The 20,379-nt window shown below is 46.7% G+C and overlaps 1 protein-coding gene across 1 annotated transcript; it reads right to left on the bottom strand.

Annotated features, from left to right (window-relative positions):
• Positions 1 to 11,458: 11,458 nt before the first annotated feature.
• Positions 11,459 to 18,819, bottom strand: LOC307211201 (epididymal secretory protein 4-like). The gene is made up of 6 exons (XM_079967645.1): positions 18,634 to 18,819; positions 18,246 to 18,382; positions 17,524 to 17,594; positions 15,134 to 15,223; positions 13,695 to 13,796; positions 11,459 to 11,721 (listed from the first exon to the last, which is right to left on the bottom strand). Exons 1-6 carry the CDS (start codon positions 18,730 to 18,732, stop codon positions 11,705 to 11,707), a joined length of 516 nt encoding a protein of 171 aa, XP_079823771.1. The 5' UTR covers positions 18,733 to 18,819; the 3' UTR covers positions 11,459 to 11,704.
• Between the last annotated feature and the right edge of the window lie 1,560 nt (positions 18,820 to 20,379).

The following is a 20,379-nucleotide window of genomic DNA, read 5'->3' as shown; positions in this document are numbered from 1 at the left end:
AGGGTTTCAGCAGCCCAGTTTAAATATCTGCCTTCCAAATGCCTTCAAAGTACATCCCACTCACCAACTTATGCAAAAGGGAAGAACAGAGTGGGAGCAACAGGGTTATTTTTGAAGGGAATTAGTTTGATTTGTGGTGTGGAACAAGGTGGAGTCTCCTTTGTGCTTCAGAAGAAGGGAAGAAACATGCTTGTTCTCTTGGGTTGTTGAGGGGGATGTTCTTTAGGGGGCTGTTCAAGGCTGGCACATTCCCTTCCTGGGCAAGTACAGAGATCACAGGTGCTCCATGGCATCTCCTCCTACTTAAGCTTCTCCAGGATATTAGATCACTGGACCACACATCCCAGGGGCTGGTGGTGGGAACTGCCACCTCAAGGACCTGATCAGGCCCACCAAACTTTCCCTGGTGGCAGCACTGCCACAGGTAGGGGAATGTGCAGAAGACCAGCAGGTGTGGAACAATTATCCTAATCATGGGTTGAAACTAGTACACCCAGCCCAGTGCCAAAATGGAAATATAGATCATCCCTTGCCACCCACCCTGCTCCCAAAATAGATCTGATGAGTGATGGGGAGATGGTCATCTAGTATTGTGGGAGAAATCCAAACTTGGGTGAGGGGAGGAAGGCAATGCCTCAGAGATCATGTTATCTTTGCACCCACCCGGGAATGGAATGTGCCAGCCTTCAAAAACATCCCCCTCAACATCCCAAGAGAACAAGCATGTTTGTTCCCGTCTTCTGAAGCACAAAGGAGTCTCCACAGGCTTCAATCAAATGGCAAATGGCCACATGGGCAAGACGTATCTCCAGCCACATCTTTGTACATGAGAGGTAGGAAGGGAGGAAATCAAAAGTAGTGATGTTATTCCTCTATAGGCTGCCATTGAAGGTCACTCCTCTTAGTTGCTGCAATGTACCTTGTTCCACCCACCCCACAAATAAACCAATTCCCTTTTTAAAAAATAGGCCTGTTAAGTAGCATCTGTGTGGAGACAGCATTGATATAGTTGGCATAACAGAAATCTGGTGGAATACAGAGAATCTGTGTGACACAGATTCAGGTAGGTAGCCGTGTTGGTCTGATGCAGTAGAAATAGATAGATGATAGATGATAGATAGATAGATAGATAGATAGATAGATAGATAGATAGATAGATAGATAGATGATAGATATAGTCCAGGAGCACCTTAGAGACCAACTAAATTTGTTCTTGGTATGAGCTTCTGTGTGCATGCATGCTTCTTCAGATACTCTGAAACAGAAGTCACCAGACCTTTATATATAGTGAGAGGGTGGGGAAGGGTATTACTCAGAAGGGTTGTGGGAATGGGTGAAAGGGAAGAATCCAAAATAGAAGGCATTGTAGCAATGGATGAGTTCAACTACCCTCACTATTTTCTTTCATGATAGTTTTGCAAACAAGTAATGGTGGCGGGGGCAGGGGCTTTACACTTCACAAACATTGTCCAGCCCAAAATGAAGCACATTGATATTTCATTATTTATAATATTTATAAGTTGCCCCATAACTGGATGTTTTCCAGGCAGCTTTCCAACCACAGAATAAAGCAAATTAAAATTCATTGATGGCAAAATAAAAGTATATAATACAGCCTAAAACTCATGCAATGATTTTGCAAAGTTTTTTTGCAGATAAAGTCGCTCAGATTCGGAAAGAGGTAGACTCCACCGTGGGAGCAGGGCCGGGGCGGGAGAGTGCTAGAGTTCTGTCTAGTCAAGTTGAGTGGGATCAATTCCAATCTGTTACCTCCGAGGATGTGGACAGGCTGCTTGGACGAGTGAAACCAACCACCTGTCTCCTGGATCCTTGCCCATCCTGGCTTATAAAAGCTAGCCGGGAATGACTGGGCGATGGGCTTTGTGGGGTGGTGAATGCTTCCCTCCATGAGGGAGCCTTCCCAGACCCGCTGAAAGAGGTGGTTATTAAACCGCTTCTTAAAAAACCATCTTTAGATGCGGCCACAATGGCCAATTATCGCCCAGTCTCAAATCTTCCATTCTTGGGCAAGGTGATTGAGCGAGTGGTTGCTGAACAACACCAGGCACGCCTGGAAGAAGCAGACCATTTGGGTCCCTTCCAGTCAGGATTCAGGCCTCATCATGGGACTGAAACTGCCTTGGTCGCACTGGTTCATGATCTCCAGCGGGCTAGGGACAAAGGTGAGAGCTGTTTCCTAGTTCTGCTGGATCTCTCAGCCGCGTTTGATACCATCGACCATAGCATCCTTCTGGACCGTCTTCAGGGGCTGGGAGCTAGGGGCACGGTTATACAGTGGTTCCGCTCCTTCCTCCTGGGCCGTATTCAGAAAGTGGTGGGGGGGATGAGTGTTCAGACCCCTGGGCTCTCACTTGTGGGGTGCCTCAGGGTTCTGTTCTCTCCCCCATGCTTTTTAACATCTATATGCAGCCGCTGGGAGAGATCATCAGGGGGTTTGGCCTGGGTCCATCAGTATGCGGATGATACCCAGCTCTACCTCTCTTGTAAATCAGAACCAGTGAAGGTGGTGAAGGTCCTGTGTGAGTGTCTGAAGGCTGTTGGAGGATGGATGGCGGCTAACAGATTGAGGTTGAATCCTGACAAGACAGAAGTGCTGTTTTGGGGGGACAGGAGGTGGGCAGGTGTGGAGGATTCCCTGGTCCTGAATGGGGTAACTGTGCCCCTGAAGGACCAGGTGCACAGCCTGGGAGTCATTTTGGACTCACAGCTGTCCATGGAGGCACAGGTCAAATCTGTGTCCAGGGCAGCTGTTTACCAGCTCCATCTGGTATGCAGGCTGAGACCCTATCTGCCTGTGGACTGCCTCGCAAGAGTGGTACATGCTCTGGTTATCTCCCGCTTGCACTCTACATGGAGCTACCTTTGAAGGTGACCCGGAAACTTCAACTAATCCAGAATGTGGCAGCTAGACTGGTGACTGGGAGTGGCCGCCGAGACCATATAACACCGGTCTTGAAAGACCTACATTGGCTCCCAGTACGTTTCCGAGCACAATTCAAAGTGTTGGTGCTGGCCTTTAAAGCCCTAAACAGCCTCGGTCCAGTATATCTGAAGGAGCGTCTCCACCCCCATTGTTCTACTGAAGGTCCAGCACCAAGGGCCTTCTGGCGGTTCCCTCACTGCGAGAAGTCAAGTTACAGGGAACCAGGCAGAGGGCCTTCTCGGTAGTGGCACCCTCCCTGTGGAACGCCCTCCTATCAGATGTCAAAGAGAACAACAACTACCACACTTTTAGGAGACATCTGAAGACAGACCTGTTTAGGGAAGCTTTTAATGTTTGATGTGTCACAGTATTTTAATATTTTTTTGGAAGCCGCCCAGAGTGGCTGGGGAAGCCCAGCCAGATGGGCGGGGTATAAATAAATTATTATTATTATTATTATTATTATTATTATTATTATTATTACTATGGCACAAGGTATGACTCAAGAAATCTAGAACAGTGTTACAATCTATACAGAAAGTACTAAGAGACCTGGCTTTGCTTCAGGCCAAAAGTGAAAACTGCAAGCACTAGGCTAGCTGTGCTGGAGAGGGTGTCCCAGAACTGAAATGCCACCACTGACAACTCCTTTTCACTAATTGCCACCTGTGTTTTTCATTTGATGAGGCAGCTAACAAAGTGTAGCTGTTCCTATCCAAGTAGGGTCAGCAGGTAAGCCAAAGCTGATGGAAAGCACTCCATGTCATGGAGACTATTTGTATCTCCAGCAGCAATGATTGATTCAGAAATACCCGTAAGCTGCCAAATTGATGTCTCATTGTGACTTGATCCAGACATGTTGCCCACATGTTTTGATGAAGAACACAGCAGTGTCTCTGTTTTATTTGGATTGAGCTAAACACTGTAGCAGAATGCTACATTTAAATATATTATTATTATTGGAGGGAGTGGGCTGTATGCCAAGACCCTTCTAATTTCTAGATCCAGCAATAATCTAAGGAAGGATTCAAATTGTTGGAATAGCCACATCAGTTTCTTGATATTGGCACTCTAAATATGGGTTGTTAAGGTGACAAAGGAAGTGGTTGTGTGCCAGATGACAAATGAGTGGGGGGCCATCCCTCAACTCGCTAATACTTAGAAAAGGGCCAGAGGTGAGGGTGTTGGTTTTTTGGGTGTATGCAAGCTAGAAACTGGATGAAGAAGCGGGCTGAAGCTTCTGAGGGAGAAACATGCTTGAAGTTTGCTTGAATCCAAGACTTGTGGCTATGGGTGAAGCAAGACCCTCTTGGGGTGATAATGAGCACCTGGAACTCCTGGAATCTCACACCGCTCGGAGACTGGGGTGGCGTGCAACAATATTCGTGAATGAGCTCAAGCAGTATTTAGTTTTACAAAACAGACAGAAGGTAATAAAGAATGCCAAGGCACTCCCATTTCTTTCAGAACTTGCCATAGTTTGCAGTGGTCGACACAGTCAAAGACTTTTGCGTAGTCAATGAAGCAGAAGTAGATGTCTTTCTGGAACTCTCTAGCTTTCTCCATAAACCAGCACATGTTTGCAATTTGGTCTCTGGTTCCTCTGCCCCTTCAAAATCCAGCTTGCACTTCTGGGAGTTCTCAGTCCACATACTGCTTAAGCCTGCCTTGTAGAATTTTAAGCATAACCTTTCTAGCGTGTGAAATGAGTGCAATTGTGTGGTGGTTGGAGCATTCTTTGGCACTGCCCTTCTTTGGGATTCGGATGTAGACTGATCTTCTCCAATCCTCTGGCCACTGCTGAGTTTTCCAAACTTGCTGGCATATTGAGTGTAGCACCTTAACAGCATCATCTTTTAAAATTTTAAATAGTTCAGCTGGAATACCATCACTTCCACTGGCCTTGTTATTTGCAGTGCTTTCTAAGGCCCATTTGACTTCACTCTCCAGGATGTCTGGCTCAAGGTCAGCAACCACACTACCTGGGCTGTACGAGACATCCATATCTTTCTGGTATAATTCCTCTGTGTATTCTTGCCACCTCTTCTTGATGTCTTCTGCTTCTGTTAGGTCCTTACCACTTTTGTCCTTTATTATGGTAATCTTTGCATGAGATGTTCCTTTCATATCTCCAATTTCTTGAACAGATCTCTGGTTTTTCCCATTCTATTGTTTCTCGCTATTTCTTTGCACTGCTCATTTAAGAAGGCCCTCTTGTCTCTCCCTGCTATTCTTTGGAGGTCTGCATTCAATTTCCTGTATTCTTCACGATCTCCCTTGTATTTTGCTTGCTTTCCCTCCGCTGCGATTTGTAAGGCCTCACAGGACAGCTACTTTGCTTTCTTGCATTTCCTTTTCATTGGGATGGTTTTCGTTGCTGCCTCCTGTATGCTATTACGAGCTTCCATCCATAGTTCTTCAGGCACTCTGTCCACCAAATCTAAATCCTTAAACCTGTTCCTCACTTCCACTGTGTATTCATAAGGGATTTGACTTAGATTGTATCTTACCGGCCCAGTGGTTTTTCCTACTTTCTTCAGTTTAAGCTTGAATTTTGCTATAAGAAACTGATGATCTGAGCCACAGTCAGCTCCAGATCTAGTTTTTGCTGACTGTATAGAGCTTCTCCATCTTTGGCTGCAGATAATATAATCAATCTGATTTCGATGCTGCCCATCTGGTGATGTCCATGTGTAGAGTTGTCTCTTGCGTTGTTGGAAAAGAGTGTTTGTGATGACCAGCTTGTTCTCTTAACAGAACTCTATTGGCCTTTGCCCTGCTTCATTTTGAACTCCAAGGCCAAACTGGCCAGTTGTTCCTTTCATCTCTTGATTCCCTACTTTAGCATTCCAATCCCCTATAATGAGAAGAACGTCTTTCTTTGGTGTTAGTTCTAGGAGGTGTTGTAAGTCTTCATAGAAGTGGTCAATTTCAGTTTCTTCAGCATTGGTAGTTGGTGCATAAACCTGGACTACTGTGATGTTACAAGGTCTGTCTTGGATTTGTATCGAGGTCATTCTATCATTTTTTAGATTGTGTCCCAGTACAGCTTTTACCACTCTTTTGTTGACTATGAGGGCTACTCCATTTCTTCTACAGGATTTTTGCCCACAGTAGTAGATATGATGATCATCCAAACTGAATTTGCCCATTCCCTTCCATCTTAGTTCACTGATGCCCAAGATGACAATATTTATTCTTGCCATCTCATGCTTGACCACATCCAGCTTACCATGATTAATGGATCTTACATTCCAGCTTCCTATGCAATATTTTTCTTTACAGCATTGGACTTTCCTTTCACTTCCAGGCATATCCGCAACTGAGCGACATTTTGGCTTTGGCCCAGCCACTTCATCAGCTCTGAATCTACTTGTACTTGTCCTCCGCTCTTCCTCAGTAGCATGTTGGACGCCTTCCGACCTGAAGGGCTCATCTTCCAGCATCATAACTTTTATATGCCTATTGTTATTGTCCATGGAGGTTTCTTGGCAGGGATACTGGAGTGGCTTGCCGGTTCCTGCTCCAGGTGGATCACATTTTGTCAAAACTTTCCCCTATGACCTGTATGTCTTGGGTGGCCCTACATGGCAAAGCTCATAGCTTCTCTGAGTTATTCAAGCCCCTTCACCACAGCAAGGCAGAGATCCACGAAGGGGCATGAATCTTTACTCAAAGTAAAAACTGCCCATTATGGCATACTCTCAACATGTCCCAATTTTCCAGGGACAGTCCTTTTTTTTTTTAAGATATTTGTTAAGATTTTGTATAATAAAGCAAGCATCACAATCAAACAGTCCTGGAATTACAGAGGCCATTTCTGATTTTATCCCAGAATGTCCCACTTTTCCTTTTTCCTCCCCTCCATGTTTTGGAGAACAAATAAAAGTGGTGTGTTTTTATGTGTAGGTGCAAAAGCTGACTCCTGTTTCTACTTAAAATAAAATCCCTGCACCAAATGAAAGGAATGGTGAAATTGGCATTCATAGTAAGATGTAACCAATCCACTTTAAATTATTTAATTGTAATGCTTCTGCAGCCAATCAGGTATGGAGGGTTGCAACACAGGCAATTGGCTATGTCATTTGCCAAAACCTTCTCTCTCGAGGAATTGGGGTTGAAGCATCTATATTTGTCCAGGCCTTAGGCAGTTGAGCATTACATTATTCTTTTATTATTCTATTTCCTCTTCCCCTTTTTCTTCTCTGCCCTGCTATTTTGTCCCTCTCAGTTTCTCTTCTCACCTTTCTCCATCAGTCTTTCTTTTTTGAATTACAACCAGCCTCTCACTTATATTCTCTCACCCTTCTGTACCCATTTCCCTTTCCACGGTTCTCATTCCAAGGCTTTTCGGAATGGGTGGAGCACTGGCTTACATGCAGGAGGTGCCTCTCTCTGGCACCTCCAATTAAAGGAAAAGCATGTTGTCAGAGCTGCCTCTAGGTCCCAGCTCACAGAGGACCAACGCTAGGCTGTAGTAATGTACAAAAGTCTTTATTGAAGTTCAGTTTCCATTTCAAAGCCACAGCGTGCAGCCCTACGTCTTAAACCCTAGATCGGCGAAGTCCCGTCTGATGAGGAAGTGCCGCCACGCCTTGAAGGCTGCATGAATGGCCAGCAACTCTCTGTCCCAGATGGTGTAGTTCTGCTCCGACTTGCTGAGTTTCCTGGAGTAGAAAGCGCACGGCCTCCAATCCCCTTGCGGGTCTTGCTGCAACAGGACTGCCCCCACGGTTCTGTCGGAGGCATCCGTCTCAACCCTCATGGGTCTGCTGGGGTTCACATGTAGCAGTTGTTCTTCGGAAGCGAAGAGACGCTTGAGTTTCTGAAAGGACTGCTCCACCTGCTCCGTCCAGATGAACTTCTTCTTCTTGGAGCTGAGGGTGTCCGTGATGGCCGCCGTCTGCATAGCGAAGCCCTTGATAAACTTGTGATAAAAGTTGGCAAAGCCGACAAACTTCTGGACCTCCTTCCGATCGCGTGGGCTTTTCCAGTCCAGTACCGAGCGTACCTTGGCGCTGTCCATGGCGATTCCCTTGTCGGACAGCTTGTAGCCCAGGAAATCCACCTCTGTCATGTCAAACTGGCACTTCTCCAGTTTGGCGTAAAGTCTGTGCTCCCGTAGTCTTTGCAGGACTTCCTTGACATCTCTCTCGTGAGCCTCCTGCGATTCCGAGAAGATCAGAATGTCGTCCAGGAAGCAGACGCACTTCTTGTAGAGGAGCCCCGCTAACACGTGATGCATGAAGGCTTGGAAGCAGTGGGAGCCATTTTGTAAACCGAATGGCATAACCCTATATTCATAGGTGCCCAAGGGCGTAAACATGGCCGTCTTCCACTCGTCGCCCTCCCGCATGCGTATAAGATTGTACGCCCCTCGTAGATCCAACTTGGTGAAGATGCGTCCCTTCCTCACCGTCGCGAGCAAGTCGTCGATCTTGATTCTGAAATCAACTACCAACCTCTTTTGGGGCGTGTCTTTTTTCTTCACGAAGAACACAGGACTGCCCCCCCACTGCTTTGGATTCCCGGATGAATCCCCGCTTCAAGTTGTGATCTATGAACTCCCTGAGCTCTTGCAGTTCGTCTTCAGACATGGAATACAGTTTTCCCGTCGGCAGCGTCGCCACCGGCAGGAGGTCAATCTTGCAGTCGTAGGGTCTGTGGGGAGGCAGCTTGTCCGCTTCCTTCTCGCAGAAGACCTCCAAAAACGCCTTGTACTTGTCGGGTACCGCTTGCAGCATGCCCAGTTGTAGCTGTGGGTCATCCTCTTGCCCCTCGTCTTCCTGGTTAGTCATGATGCAATGTTCTGCGCAGTAGGAGGAGCAGAAGGTCAATTTACGCTGGTACCATGCCAATGCCGGGCTGTGCCTGTCCAACCAGCTCATGCCCAATACTATGGGCGTGTCTGACAGGTGGGTGACATTGAAGCTGATGACTTCGCGGTGATTTCCAATTCGCATCACCATTGGCGGCGTTTGCTGTACCACCTGTCCCCCCAGCAATTCTCTTCCATCGACTGTCACTACTTTTAGTGGCATCGTGGCAGGCAGGAGCGCTATGCTATGTTGCTTGATGAAATCCACTCCTATAAAGTCTGCATTGCTACCAGAGTCAATGGTAATAGGGACTTCCATGGTGAGCCCATTGGGAAGCTGGAGTGCTGCGGTGAGCTGCACCACTGGTTTGGGCGGGAGGGGGTCTGTGGGCTGTAAGATTCCTGGGGACTGCTTCACTGACTCGTCTGGCTGGGCCCCAGTGGCTCTGCTTCCAGCCAGACTTTGTCGTTTCCCTGCTGTGGTTCTCTCTGCTGAACTGCTTCTGTTACTGTTGCTGAGGCTGCAGTGTGCTTGTGGAGCCTCTGGGGGCACTCTTTTGCCATGTGCTGAGCACTGTCGCAGATGTAACACTTCCGGTTCCCTCTAGGAGGCTTCACTTTGGCTGCTCCCGGTGTTAGGGCTCTGGTTGCTGACCGAGCCTTGGCACCACCTATCTCCATCGGCTCCTCTCCCCCTCCCAGTGGAGGTGTGGATTGAGCGCGCACTGAGTCCCTGGGAAAGAAGGGAGGTGCTCTCGCTGGTGTGCGTCCCCAACGCCCTTCGTCTTTGCTCCAGGGACGTTCTTCCAGACGCACCCCAATCGTCAGCGCTCTCTGGACAACTTCTTGAGTGCTCTGGGGTCTCTCCCCCCTTGCGATTTCGTCTTTCACAGCCCTGTTCAGCCCCTCCCAGAACAGGTTCCTGACGGCCGCTGAATCTTTTTCCCATCCCAGCGCGTTGACCAATGCAAAAAAGCGGGAGTGATATTGCCTCACAGTGGCTCTGCCTTGTTTCAATCCATGTATCTCTTTTCTGGCGACATCTACATCTATCACTGATAAAAAACAAGCATCCATTGCCTTAATGAAGGCATTCACGTTTTGGAGGGCTGGATCATTATCTCTCCACAGATTGCGCAACCACGCTTTAGCTTCTCCATGGAGATGCGTTAGTATGAAGCCTACTTTCTCCTGCTCATCTCTAAAGTCCTTCTCCAGTAACTTTAGCGCAAAAACCACGTCTGCTCTGAAGTTAGGATAGTGCTGCAGACTCCCATCGAAATGAGACACAAGGCTGCCTCCTCTCTTTCCCAGCCCAATCCCCTCTGGTCTGGCTCCCGGTAGCCCCTGTTTAGTCAACATTTCCAACCTGGCTTGCAGATCCTTGCAGACAGCAGCTGCTTCCTCTTCTCTCCTCCTGGACGCTAGTATTTCTGCGTTAAGTTGTGTCACTGCGTTTTGCAGGGCTGCCATTTGTTCTTCGGTAGTCATCTTGTGCTGCTTTCGTGAGCTCGCGAAGTACCAATCTTCGCCCCTCGCTGCGTCCACTCACGTTGCGAGGTTTTTAGAGAGACGGGACTTACTGTCAGAGCTGCCTCTAGGTCCCAGCTCACAGAGGACCAACGCTAGGCTGTAGTAATGTACAAAAGTCTTTATTGAAGTTCAGTTTCCATTCCAAAGCCACAGCGTGCAGCCCTACGTCTTAAACCCTAGATCGGCGAAGTCCCGTCTGAGTCTCCTCCCCTATGACACCAGTTTAAGATCCTAGCCCTGCTCCACCTTTTACGCTGCTCTCTCCTCCTCTGGGTCCTCCTGCCCGCTGGGGCATTGCCCTTTCTGGACTCTTCCGACGCTGAGTCGCTTAGCTCCTCCCCCTCCCTCCGGCAGGCTTTAGGAGCCGGTTCCCAATCCTCATACTCTGCTGTCCCGCGCTCCTGTACATTTGAACTTGCCTCTCGCGCCAGCCCAGTGACCTTTCTCCCAACCGTTACAGTACTTCGGTCACTGCTTCCCTCTTCCGGGACACTGGCCGGATCTGACCTCTCCTCCGTTGTCCGACTTTCTGATGGAGGCGTGGTCAGCCCTGCCTTATCTTCTCTCCCTGGTGGGGAATGCACTGGCCCCGATCCTTGGGACTCTTCCCCCCCACTCTGCTCTGGTGGGGAAGCTGGTCCTGATTTCCAGCTACTGCTCTGGGAGTCCCTGCTGCCCCCTTGCTCCTGGGACATTCCCCTTGGGAACCCCCTACCCCTGGCCACTGGCGCCCCCTTCTGTGAATCTTCCGATTCGCTGGAGAGGCTCATGGAATCCCTCGGTCCACTGTCCTCTTCTCCTACGCTCCCCTCGGATTCTTCCCCTTCGCTCTCCATCTCCTCTCTTCCCTGTGCCTCTGCTCCTGAGCCCCTGACACATGTCATGGGCAAAGCCTTTCTCATTCCAAGATTCTGGAGAGCTATTCCGAATGCAGAGTAGACATGGGGTGGCCAACATGGTGAGCTTCATAGGTTGTTGAACTCCATCCATCAGTACTATCAGTCCCAGTCAGCCTGGCCAATAGGCATGGATGGCCAAAGTTGGAGAACCATATTGGCAACCTCTACAGCTGAGCACTCACTGGGCAGGTGCTTTAGCTGCTTGATAGGTTCATATATGTTTATCTTCTCCCATTTTGACCTCCAATAATGCTTCTGACAAAGTTTGCAAGATCTAAGCAATGTATTTATTTCTAAAATAGTTTCAGGAGAGGGAGGAACCCAAAGACGTTGTTGTTCTAATTGCATTAATTTCTACAAGCCAGAAATGTGGTGAGTGGACAGAGGCATTGATCCGTAGTCATCATCATCTCCACCATCCAGAAAGAGTAATGATTATTGGGTGTTTCTGATTATTAACCAATGGTGCAAATATATATGGAGAAATGCTGTATCTGGTTATTAAGCAGCTTAAGGAGTGCATTGTTCTGTGGGAGAAAGGAAGAGAAGAGTGTCAGGGAAAGTGGTAAGGAGGAAGAAAATGTGAGCAACTCATATGTATTTCTTTATTTGTGAGCAACTCATATGTATCAGTGGCAGATGATGTCCATTGGGATTGGTGGCATGGGAGGCAGGGAGGCCAACAGCAGATGGAGCCAGAGCAAATGACAGCTGCAACCACAGCCAATGAGAGGCCCCCGCCTACTGAGCTCCACAGGGGCAACACTGAGATGAAGGAGGAAGCTCTCAAGGAGTTCCACTACTTGGGTGGTGGTCAGTAAGAAGGTGGGCATGTGAAAACTCCCTAGAGGCAGACTAAGGCTGGTGGGACCGTGTCCAATTTGCCTCAATGGGTCAGCCACTGTGAGGACCATGTGTATCTCACCATTCTAGTTCAAAACTGAGCCACTCAACACAGTTAATGAATGCAGAAATTTTGGGGGTGGGAAACAGAGCTTATAAAAATTTATGCCAATGAAAGAAGAGCAGATAAAATAAACAATACAGAGGTGTAAAAACCAAAGAGCTGAAGCAGCCAAGTATACTGACAGCAGCAAGAAAAGGTTTTGATATATGGCCAGGAAGGACGAGTCCTCACTAAGGTCTTTGGGGGAATATGAACCTTCAAATACGATAGCCACCTAGGCCAGCATTCCATGTGTAACTTTTGGACTGGGTTTTTTTCCAGTCTCCAGCCAAGTGGAAGCTGCCTCCTTGCAGCTGGGACTGAAGCTACTTTAATTATAATTAACTGGAATCTGAGCCCCATAAGGCAGCCGAAGACAGAGTTGCTAGTCCTAACCAGGCCATTATCTAGAGCTGGGGAATAGGTAAAAAGGTAAAGGTAAAGGACCCCTGGACAGTTAAATCCAGTCAAAGGTGACTGTGGGGTTGGGGTGCTCATCTTGCTTCAGGCTGAGGGAGCCAGTATTTGTCTACAGACAGCTTTTCAGGTCATGTGGCCAGCATGACTAAATAATAATAATAATATTAATCATAATTTATTATTTATACCCCACCCATCTGGCTGGGTTTCCCCAGCCACTCTGGGTGGCTTCTAACAGAATATTAAAATACAATAGTCTATTAAACATTAAAAGCTTCCCTAAACAGGGCTGCCTTCAGCTTTTGGTGCAACGGAACACAATGATGAAGGCAGAGCGCATGGAAATGCCATTCACCTTCCCACCGCAGCGGTACCTATTTATCTAATTGAACTGGCGTGCTTTCGAAATGCTAGATTGGCAGGAGCTTGGACAGAACAACTGGAGCTCAGCCCATTGCAGGGATTCCAACTGCCTGCCTTCTGATTGGCAAGCACAAGAGGCTCAGCGGTTTAGACCACAGCGCCCCCCGCGTCCCTCAGCTGGTCTCTAGCCAGACCCTGCCCAGGAGCCAGAATTGCTGGAGTCCCACCACACACACTACCCCAGCTGAGGGATGTAGAACAAACTCCTTCCTATCCATTCCCACAGCTAGGTCCAAATTGTTTGCTGCCCTTAGCAAATCAACCCCCCACTCAATTCCTGATAGCTTCAGGTGCTTTAATTATGATTAAGCATGGAAATCAGACCTCAGTTAATTTCAGTGATTTAACTACAGTGGTACCTTGGTTGTCGAACGTAATCTGTTCCAGAAGACTATTCGACTTCTGAAACTTTCGACAACTAAGGCGCAATGGGCAGTTGGCAAATTCAATTGAGACAATTGAGAAATGAGCTTCAGTAGCCGTTCGACTTCCGAGGTGCATTCAAATCGGAAGCATTTATTTCCAGGTTTCCGACCAAAATGTTCAACATCTGAAGCATTCATCAAACGAGGTACCACTGTACTCAAACTGTAGTGGTGATCCAGATTTGTGAATCTGTCTGAGACTAAATATAGCTCCTCAGATTCTGTTTCACACAGAGACATTCATACACATCTACAATAAAAAAATATTGAGATCAGGTTGCCTTACCAACATGCTCAAAGTATTTGATGTGTGCCTCAGGAAAGTTTTGCTCCAAAACTAATTTCTTGAATTTTTCTTTGATGTCACCTCCCACTTCCGATCCCCTAGCTTTAAACACAAGCAAAGGTTGAGTAAATTGTTGTTCTCAGAAAGGCTGAAATATCTGTTTTATGTCTATAGAGCACCCAAAGTCTCTTACTCTTGCCATCTTCTCTGGATTGTCCATTGGACAGGAACAGAACCCCCGTGAAACCAGAAAAGAGGATCTAAGCAGGCCTGGCCAGACTTGGCCCTCTACATGTTTTGGGGCTACAATTCCCATCATCCATGACCACTGGTCATGCGAGCTAGGGATGATGGGAGTTGTAGTCCCAAAACATCTGGAGGGCCATGTTTGGCCATGTCTGATCCAAAGGAACTGAAAGCCTACACAGGTGCTGACTGTCCTATGTGCTAGTGGGAGCCTTTATGGTAGCTGCTCTTTCTGCTGGATCATTGTTAATAATGCAGCCCCCTGTTTCCTTTTATTTTGGGGACACCTTTTATCTTCATGTGAAGTGCTAAAGTGGCCATTCTTTAGGGTTCAACCCCCTTTTCCAAAAAAGATATTCCTTCACCCCGGGAAGGGCTGATTATTCCATTAGCCACTTTTTATTCTAGAAGATTATTGTAGTCAAGATTTTAAATAGGTTTTCCTCCTTCTTTTTAACTCTGTACAGTATAGGTGACTGTTGACAGCAAAAAAAAAGTGTGTGTGTGTGTGGGGGGGGAAATTAGCCAGATAAGTATAGATAAAGATATTCAATAATTTTGTATTCTATTTTTGTATGTTAACTAGAGCCGTAATTGGATTGAACAGACCTTAGGGTATCCTTCCATAAACGTAGGGTATCCGTCCAGATGTTTTAGGCAAAACCTTCCACCAGCCACCAAACTGTACTAAAGATGGAAAAGGCAGGGCAGGGCCAACTCCCTCAGCACAGCAGAGTGAGGAGCAGCACTGGCTCTGCCTCCTTCCTTTGAACTTTTCCTGCTCTGGCTGGTCCACAGAAAAACTTGAAACTCAGAACTTGAAACTGAGCTTGCTTCTTTCCTCTCCTCCCAACCCATTCTCCTTTTGTGACTTTTAGGGCGTGTGTGTGTCTTTGTGTGTGTGTGTGTGTGTGTGTGTGTGTGAGAGAGAGAGAGAGAGAGAGAGAGAGAGAGAAAGAGAGAGAGAGAGAGAGAGAGAGAGAGATTTGTAACTTCTTTGTGGCTGAAGAATGAGTTGAAAAACAGCAACACTAACTAACTAACTAGCATCCTTTTTGCTGCACCACAGATATACCACAGGGTGGAGTGAGGGTTATTGGTTTGTTTGTTTTATGTTGTGAACTGCTCTGAGATCTATGGGTGAAGAGCTGTATTTAATAAATAAAAATAAAATCCATTGCCATAACACATACCAGTCAGATATATAGCTTCATGTTCAAATTTCTTCTTGTGCATAATGACATACTTTTCATAATCAATATCCATGATATGGGCAATACCATCTATACAGGAAACAACACAAGATATCAACTGAAGGAAGCGGGTTCCTCATTTCTTGGATGTTAGTGGGGGGGGGGCAGGCAAATGGGGATCAGCCACTCTTAGTCACCTTAATTATTCATTCTTTCTCCCACCCCCTCATTAATATGTCTTCAGAATTTTAAGGGAGGTGAATCTCCATGACTTAATAAGTGTCCAGCCCAGGTCCACTGCCACAGATTGCCCTACCTAAAGCAGGCAGTGGGAACCACCATTCCTTCATCCCCACACATTTCATCTTGCTCCCTGTCTTACTTTCCCCCTCTTTTAGCCATGGTGTTAGGCATGGCAGACTCCTCCAACTCTTGAGCCAGAGAAAGGGGCGTCCTTCTTAAAAGGAAGGTGTTTGTGTGGCCAAGGCTGCAAGTACTATGCTGAAAATCTAAAGTTAAATGTAAATGTTGACTAGTTACATAGGAAATGTATGATTATGTGGACACTCTCTCAACCCCTTCCCCAGAAGGCCTTGCTTTGAGGAAGGACACCCCCTCCCTCTTTCTCAATACAGTCATACCTCTAGTTGCGTTCGCTTCATGTTGCGTTTGCTTCATGTTGCAGATGCATTCTGCATGCTTCACACATGCACAGAATGGCCGTGTGCACTCCATGCTTGCACAGAAGAAGCGCTCTAGTTGTGGACTTTTCGGGGTGCAAACGGCACCCCAGAACATATTGTATCCAAACTAGAGTTACCACTGTATGTGGCAGGGAGGAGGGCGGACCTTAGACCCTGTTTGGAGAGTAGCAGAGCAAGCAGGTTGCAGAGAGGCTCCAGACAGTGAGAACTCACCACCCCTTCTGCTCCTCCTTAACTTTGTTGAGAGCCGCCCACAGTGGCTGGGGTAACTCGGTCAGATGGATGGGATATAAGTAACAAAATTGTTGTTGTTGTTTGCCTGGCTCTGTTAAACTAGAACTTTTCCTGCGGGCCTTGGAGAACCTCACTAGAAAAGCAAAAACTAGCTGTTTTGGTCCATTTCAAAAATAATAAAACCCTCTAGGTGAGCATTACATTTATTTCAGCCAATCCTAGTGTCAGGAAAGACTGGCCAACTTTTAAGTTCTCCAGCACTCTTCATCGAGCACAATATTACCAAAATAATGATTAATTTTCCCACCCACCCAAAAAACCAATCAGACTGGGATGATATATATGAGGGCATGATATATATGATGATATATATGATGACATATATGAGGGCAGAAGGATCTGTTGCAAGATAAAGATTGTAGGGTGACAGAGTCTCTTCCCAGTACTATGAACATCAGTTGTCTGGCTGCCAGGGATTCTGCGATAAAGAAGCAAAGACTGCTCCCCAGGTCTGAGAACATAGATCCCAGCTGTAACCCAGAACTCCCTTGTGCAGCCTTGAGTGAAACACTCAAGTTCCTCCTGGTTAAGCAGAGGAGAGATCAAAAGAGAAAGCAGGAGTCTTCCATTTTTTCCATTTTGAAAAGCCCAAGATTAATTTTGGATGGCAACAAGGCAAATCATATCCTCCTAAGTAGGGAAGTGGAGGCATTGGTTTAACCATCTGCCGTGAACCATAACTCAGGGGGTAAATCACTTCCTTTGCATGTGGAATGTCCTTGGTTCAATTCCTGATGTTGTGCAACTTAAAAGGATCCTGTCACTGGGATGGAAAGAGACTTCTGACACGGGGATGGAAAGAGCCACCATCAGCCTGAGTGGGTCAAACTCAGGCAAACCAACAAATAGTTTTTGGCAGTTTCCTGTTACAGCGGTACCTCAGGTTGCAGATGCTTCAGGTTACAGACTCCACTAACACAGAAATAGTACATCGGGTCAAAGAACTATGGAGCAAGCATAGCTGCCTTTGTTTTCTCTAGGCTACTTAGGTTTAGTGAGACCCAGTGCTTTCTTTCAAAAAAAAAAGTTTAGGGGTCCTCTCATATTCCTACTCATATTGAAATACTGCCCCCTCAATGAGGCCAAACTTAGATTGACAAAATGTTTAAGGGTATGTGTACCCCTGTGTCCCCCCAGAAAAAAGCACTGGCTAGACCTAGTAACCTTTTTCTAGGCAAGTTATGTATTTCCTAAAATAAACAACCTTATTGGTGGGTGAGTGATTGCATTGCTCTCCCCCTCATAACTCGATTTTGCACTCAAAAGGAAGAATATAAATGGGAAAAAGAACAGATGTTTGAACATTTGCCCAAATCACAGCATCTGGATCTTCCGATCACAATACATACTTTGTCATCAGGTAATAGGGTGGCTCATGGCACTCGTACTTACCAGGAAATTCAAATACACCAGGTTTGTCAGTGTGCTTGAACACAAGAGCTGATTGTTTGCAGACACCATCCCTGGAAAAGAGAGCTAAATGAAAGCACTTCAAAACCAGATACCCAGCCTGCTTCCTGCCTTGCCTCCTCTACTTGTATTTTTAGGGTGTCAGAGCCACTGATGGAAGAATACAGTACCAGTAAGATGCCTTAGAGTTTACCAGAGGGAAGGATAACCGGAGTGTCAAGTGGAATAGCACCCTGTTGCGGTCAATGCCTTCAAAATGAACAGGCCTTTTTGGAGGCCTCTACATTATTAAGTGGCTCTCTCAATAGCTACAGGAAAGGTTTCCGCAGGATTACTCAATATCTCCATTGGCATTCCAGCAATCTTTTATTTATATCGCTATGCCCAACCTAAGTGGCTCTTTATGATATATTAAGATAAACAAGACCAAAAAAAAGAGACAATAGGGGATGGGAAACATGTGGTCTTCCCTAAGCAGCAGCTCTATACAAAATCTGGACATTGCTCCATCCAGCTCAATATTGTCTACACTGACTGGCAGTGCCAGAAACTTTATGCCCTTTCCAAAGCATCTCAAAATGATTTCAGGGGAAATCAGGGCTGTGGCTCAGTGGCAGAGCACCTGCTTTGCATGCACAAGGACCCCGGTTCAATCCTCAGCCTATGCATGATGGGAGGAGAGGTATCAGTTGTAAGGTACTAACGACATATAATTAGCGGTGAGTTTCATATCTCCATTCAAAGCCTCCACCGTTAGGTCCATCGGTGATATTTTCTGATCATACTCAGTCAACTCAGGCAACTTGGAAGCAATCCCGATGGGGTGCCACTTCCCGATAACCTAAAACAGAAGAATTTTGATTGACATTTTATAGGGCAGAGAAAGTTGACAAGCAACCCACCTCATCTCTAGCATTTTCCTACCAGAGCTAGGAGCATGTATCAAAATCAGGCAGCTTGCTGATCACCAAGCTTGTGGGTCTGGGGGAGAGGCCTTTACTCAAGAGCAAAGCTGCTCTATGGGTATCCTATCTAGGTAAGGCTTCCCCATCCTGTTAATGTGGCTGAAAGTCCCGTCTGTAAACGTCTTACCTTTTGGGGGTCAAAATTCGGGTACACAGGGATGTCAGCACTGACAGGAAATATGCAGGCAGGGGTCAGTCCAAACACCACCAGCAGCACAGCAATCATCCTGGAGCTGGTTCTCTCCTGCTCTTACCGTGAACACCATGTGCAGGGGGAGAGAATGATGGTCCAGGGTTTCAGCAGCCCAGTTTAAATATCTGCCTTCCAAATGCCTTCAACGCACATCCCACTCACCAACTTATGCAAAAGGGAAGAACAGAGTGGGAGGAACAGGGTTATTTTTGAAGGGAATTAGTTTTATTTGTGGTGTGGAACAAGGTGGAGTCTCCTTTGTGCTTCAGAAGAAGGGAAGAAACATGCTTGTTCTCTTGGGTTGTTGAGGGGGATGTTCTTGAGGGGGTGTTCAAGGCTGGCACATTCCCTTCCTGGGCAAGTACAGAGATCACAGGTGCTCCATGGCATCTCCTCCTCCCGCCCCACCCCATCTCCACAAGCTGGCCCAGCCCTTAATGACTTGTGGTCTTTTCAGCAAAAGGAGTAGAAGACCTATCACAGAATGAAATACTTAAGCTTCTCCAGGATATTAGAAGACCAGCAGGTGTGGAACAATTATCCTAACCATGGGTTGAAACTAGTACACCCAGCCCAGTGCCAAAATGGAAATATAGATCATCCCTTGCCACCCACCCTGCTCCCAAAATAGATCTGATGAGCGATGGGGAGATGGTCATCTAGTATCGTGGGAGAAATCCACCCTAAGCAGTTCATTCTGTGAAAAGCCTTCTACCTCTTTTGTGGGGCAAGGGACGGTGGCAGATGTAAGTCTTTAAGCTCTGGGCAAACTTGGGTGAGGGGAGGAAGGCAATGCCTCAGAGATCATGTTATCTTTGGACCCACCCGGGAATGGAATGTGCCAGCCTTCAAAAACATCCCCCTCAAGATCCCAAGAGAACAAGCATGTTTGTTCCCGTCTTCTGAAGCACAAAGGAGTCTCCACAGGCTTCGATCAAATGGCAAATGGCCACTTGGGCAAGACAAATCTCCAGCCACATCTTTGTACGTGAGAGCTAGGAAGGGAGGAAATCAAAAGTAGTAATGTTATTCCTCTATAGGCTGCCATTGAAGGTCACTCCTCTTAGTTGCTCAGGGAATGGGCTGCAATGTACCTTGTTCCACCCACCCCACAAATAAACCAATTCCCTTTTTAAAAAATAGGCCTGTTAAGTAGCACTCTGGGTGGAGACAGCATTGATATAGTTAGCATAACAGAAATCTGGTGGAACACAGAGAACCTGTGGGACAGAGTTTTTTCTGGATATAAACTCTGTAGGAAAGAGTGGGATCTACCAGATATGGTGCCACTCTGTGTATCAAAGACAATACTGAGTCCAGCAAGCTAGAAATCCCCCAAAGGACAAACTTCTCCACAGAATTATTCAGTAATTCAGTACTGGGGTTGTGCTATTGTCCCCCCTGATCAAAACACTCAGGTATATTTTGAGCTGAAGAATGAAATCAAGGAAGAATCCAGAACAGAAGGCGTTGTAGTAATGAGTGAGTTCAACTACCCCCACATCCTGTTCTCACAGTGGCCAACCAGATGCCTGGGAGATGCACACAGGCATAACCTGTGCAATGGCACTCTCCTCTCTTGCAGTTTCCAAAAACTTGTATTCAGAAGCATCTTTCCTTCAAGTAAGCTCAAAAGAGCCATGTTTTGGTGCTATATCTGAATTGGAAATCACAACAGGA

The sequence above is a fragment of the Podarcis cretensis genome (assembly GCF_951804945.1).
Source record: "Podarcis cretensis genome assembly, chromosome: 2".
Classification (NCBI taxonomy): Eukaryota; Metazoa; Chordata; class Lepidosauria; order Squamata; family Lacertidae; genus Podarcis; species Podarcis cretensis.
This window is presented reverse-complemented; position numbering and strand designations above follow the sequence as displayed.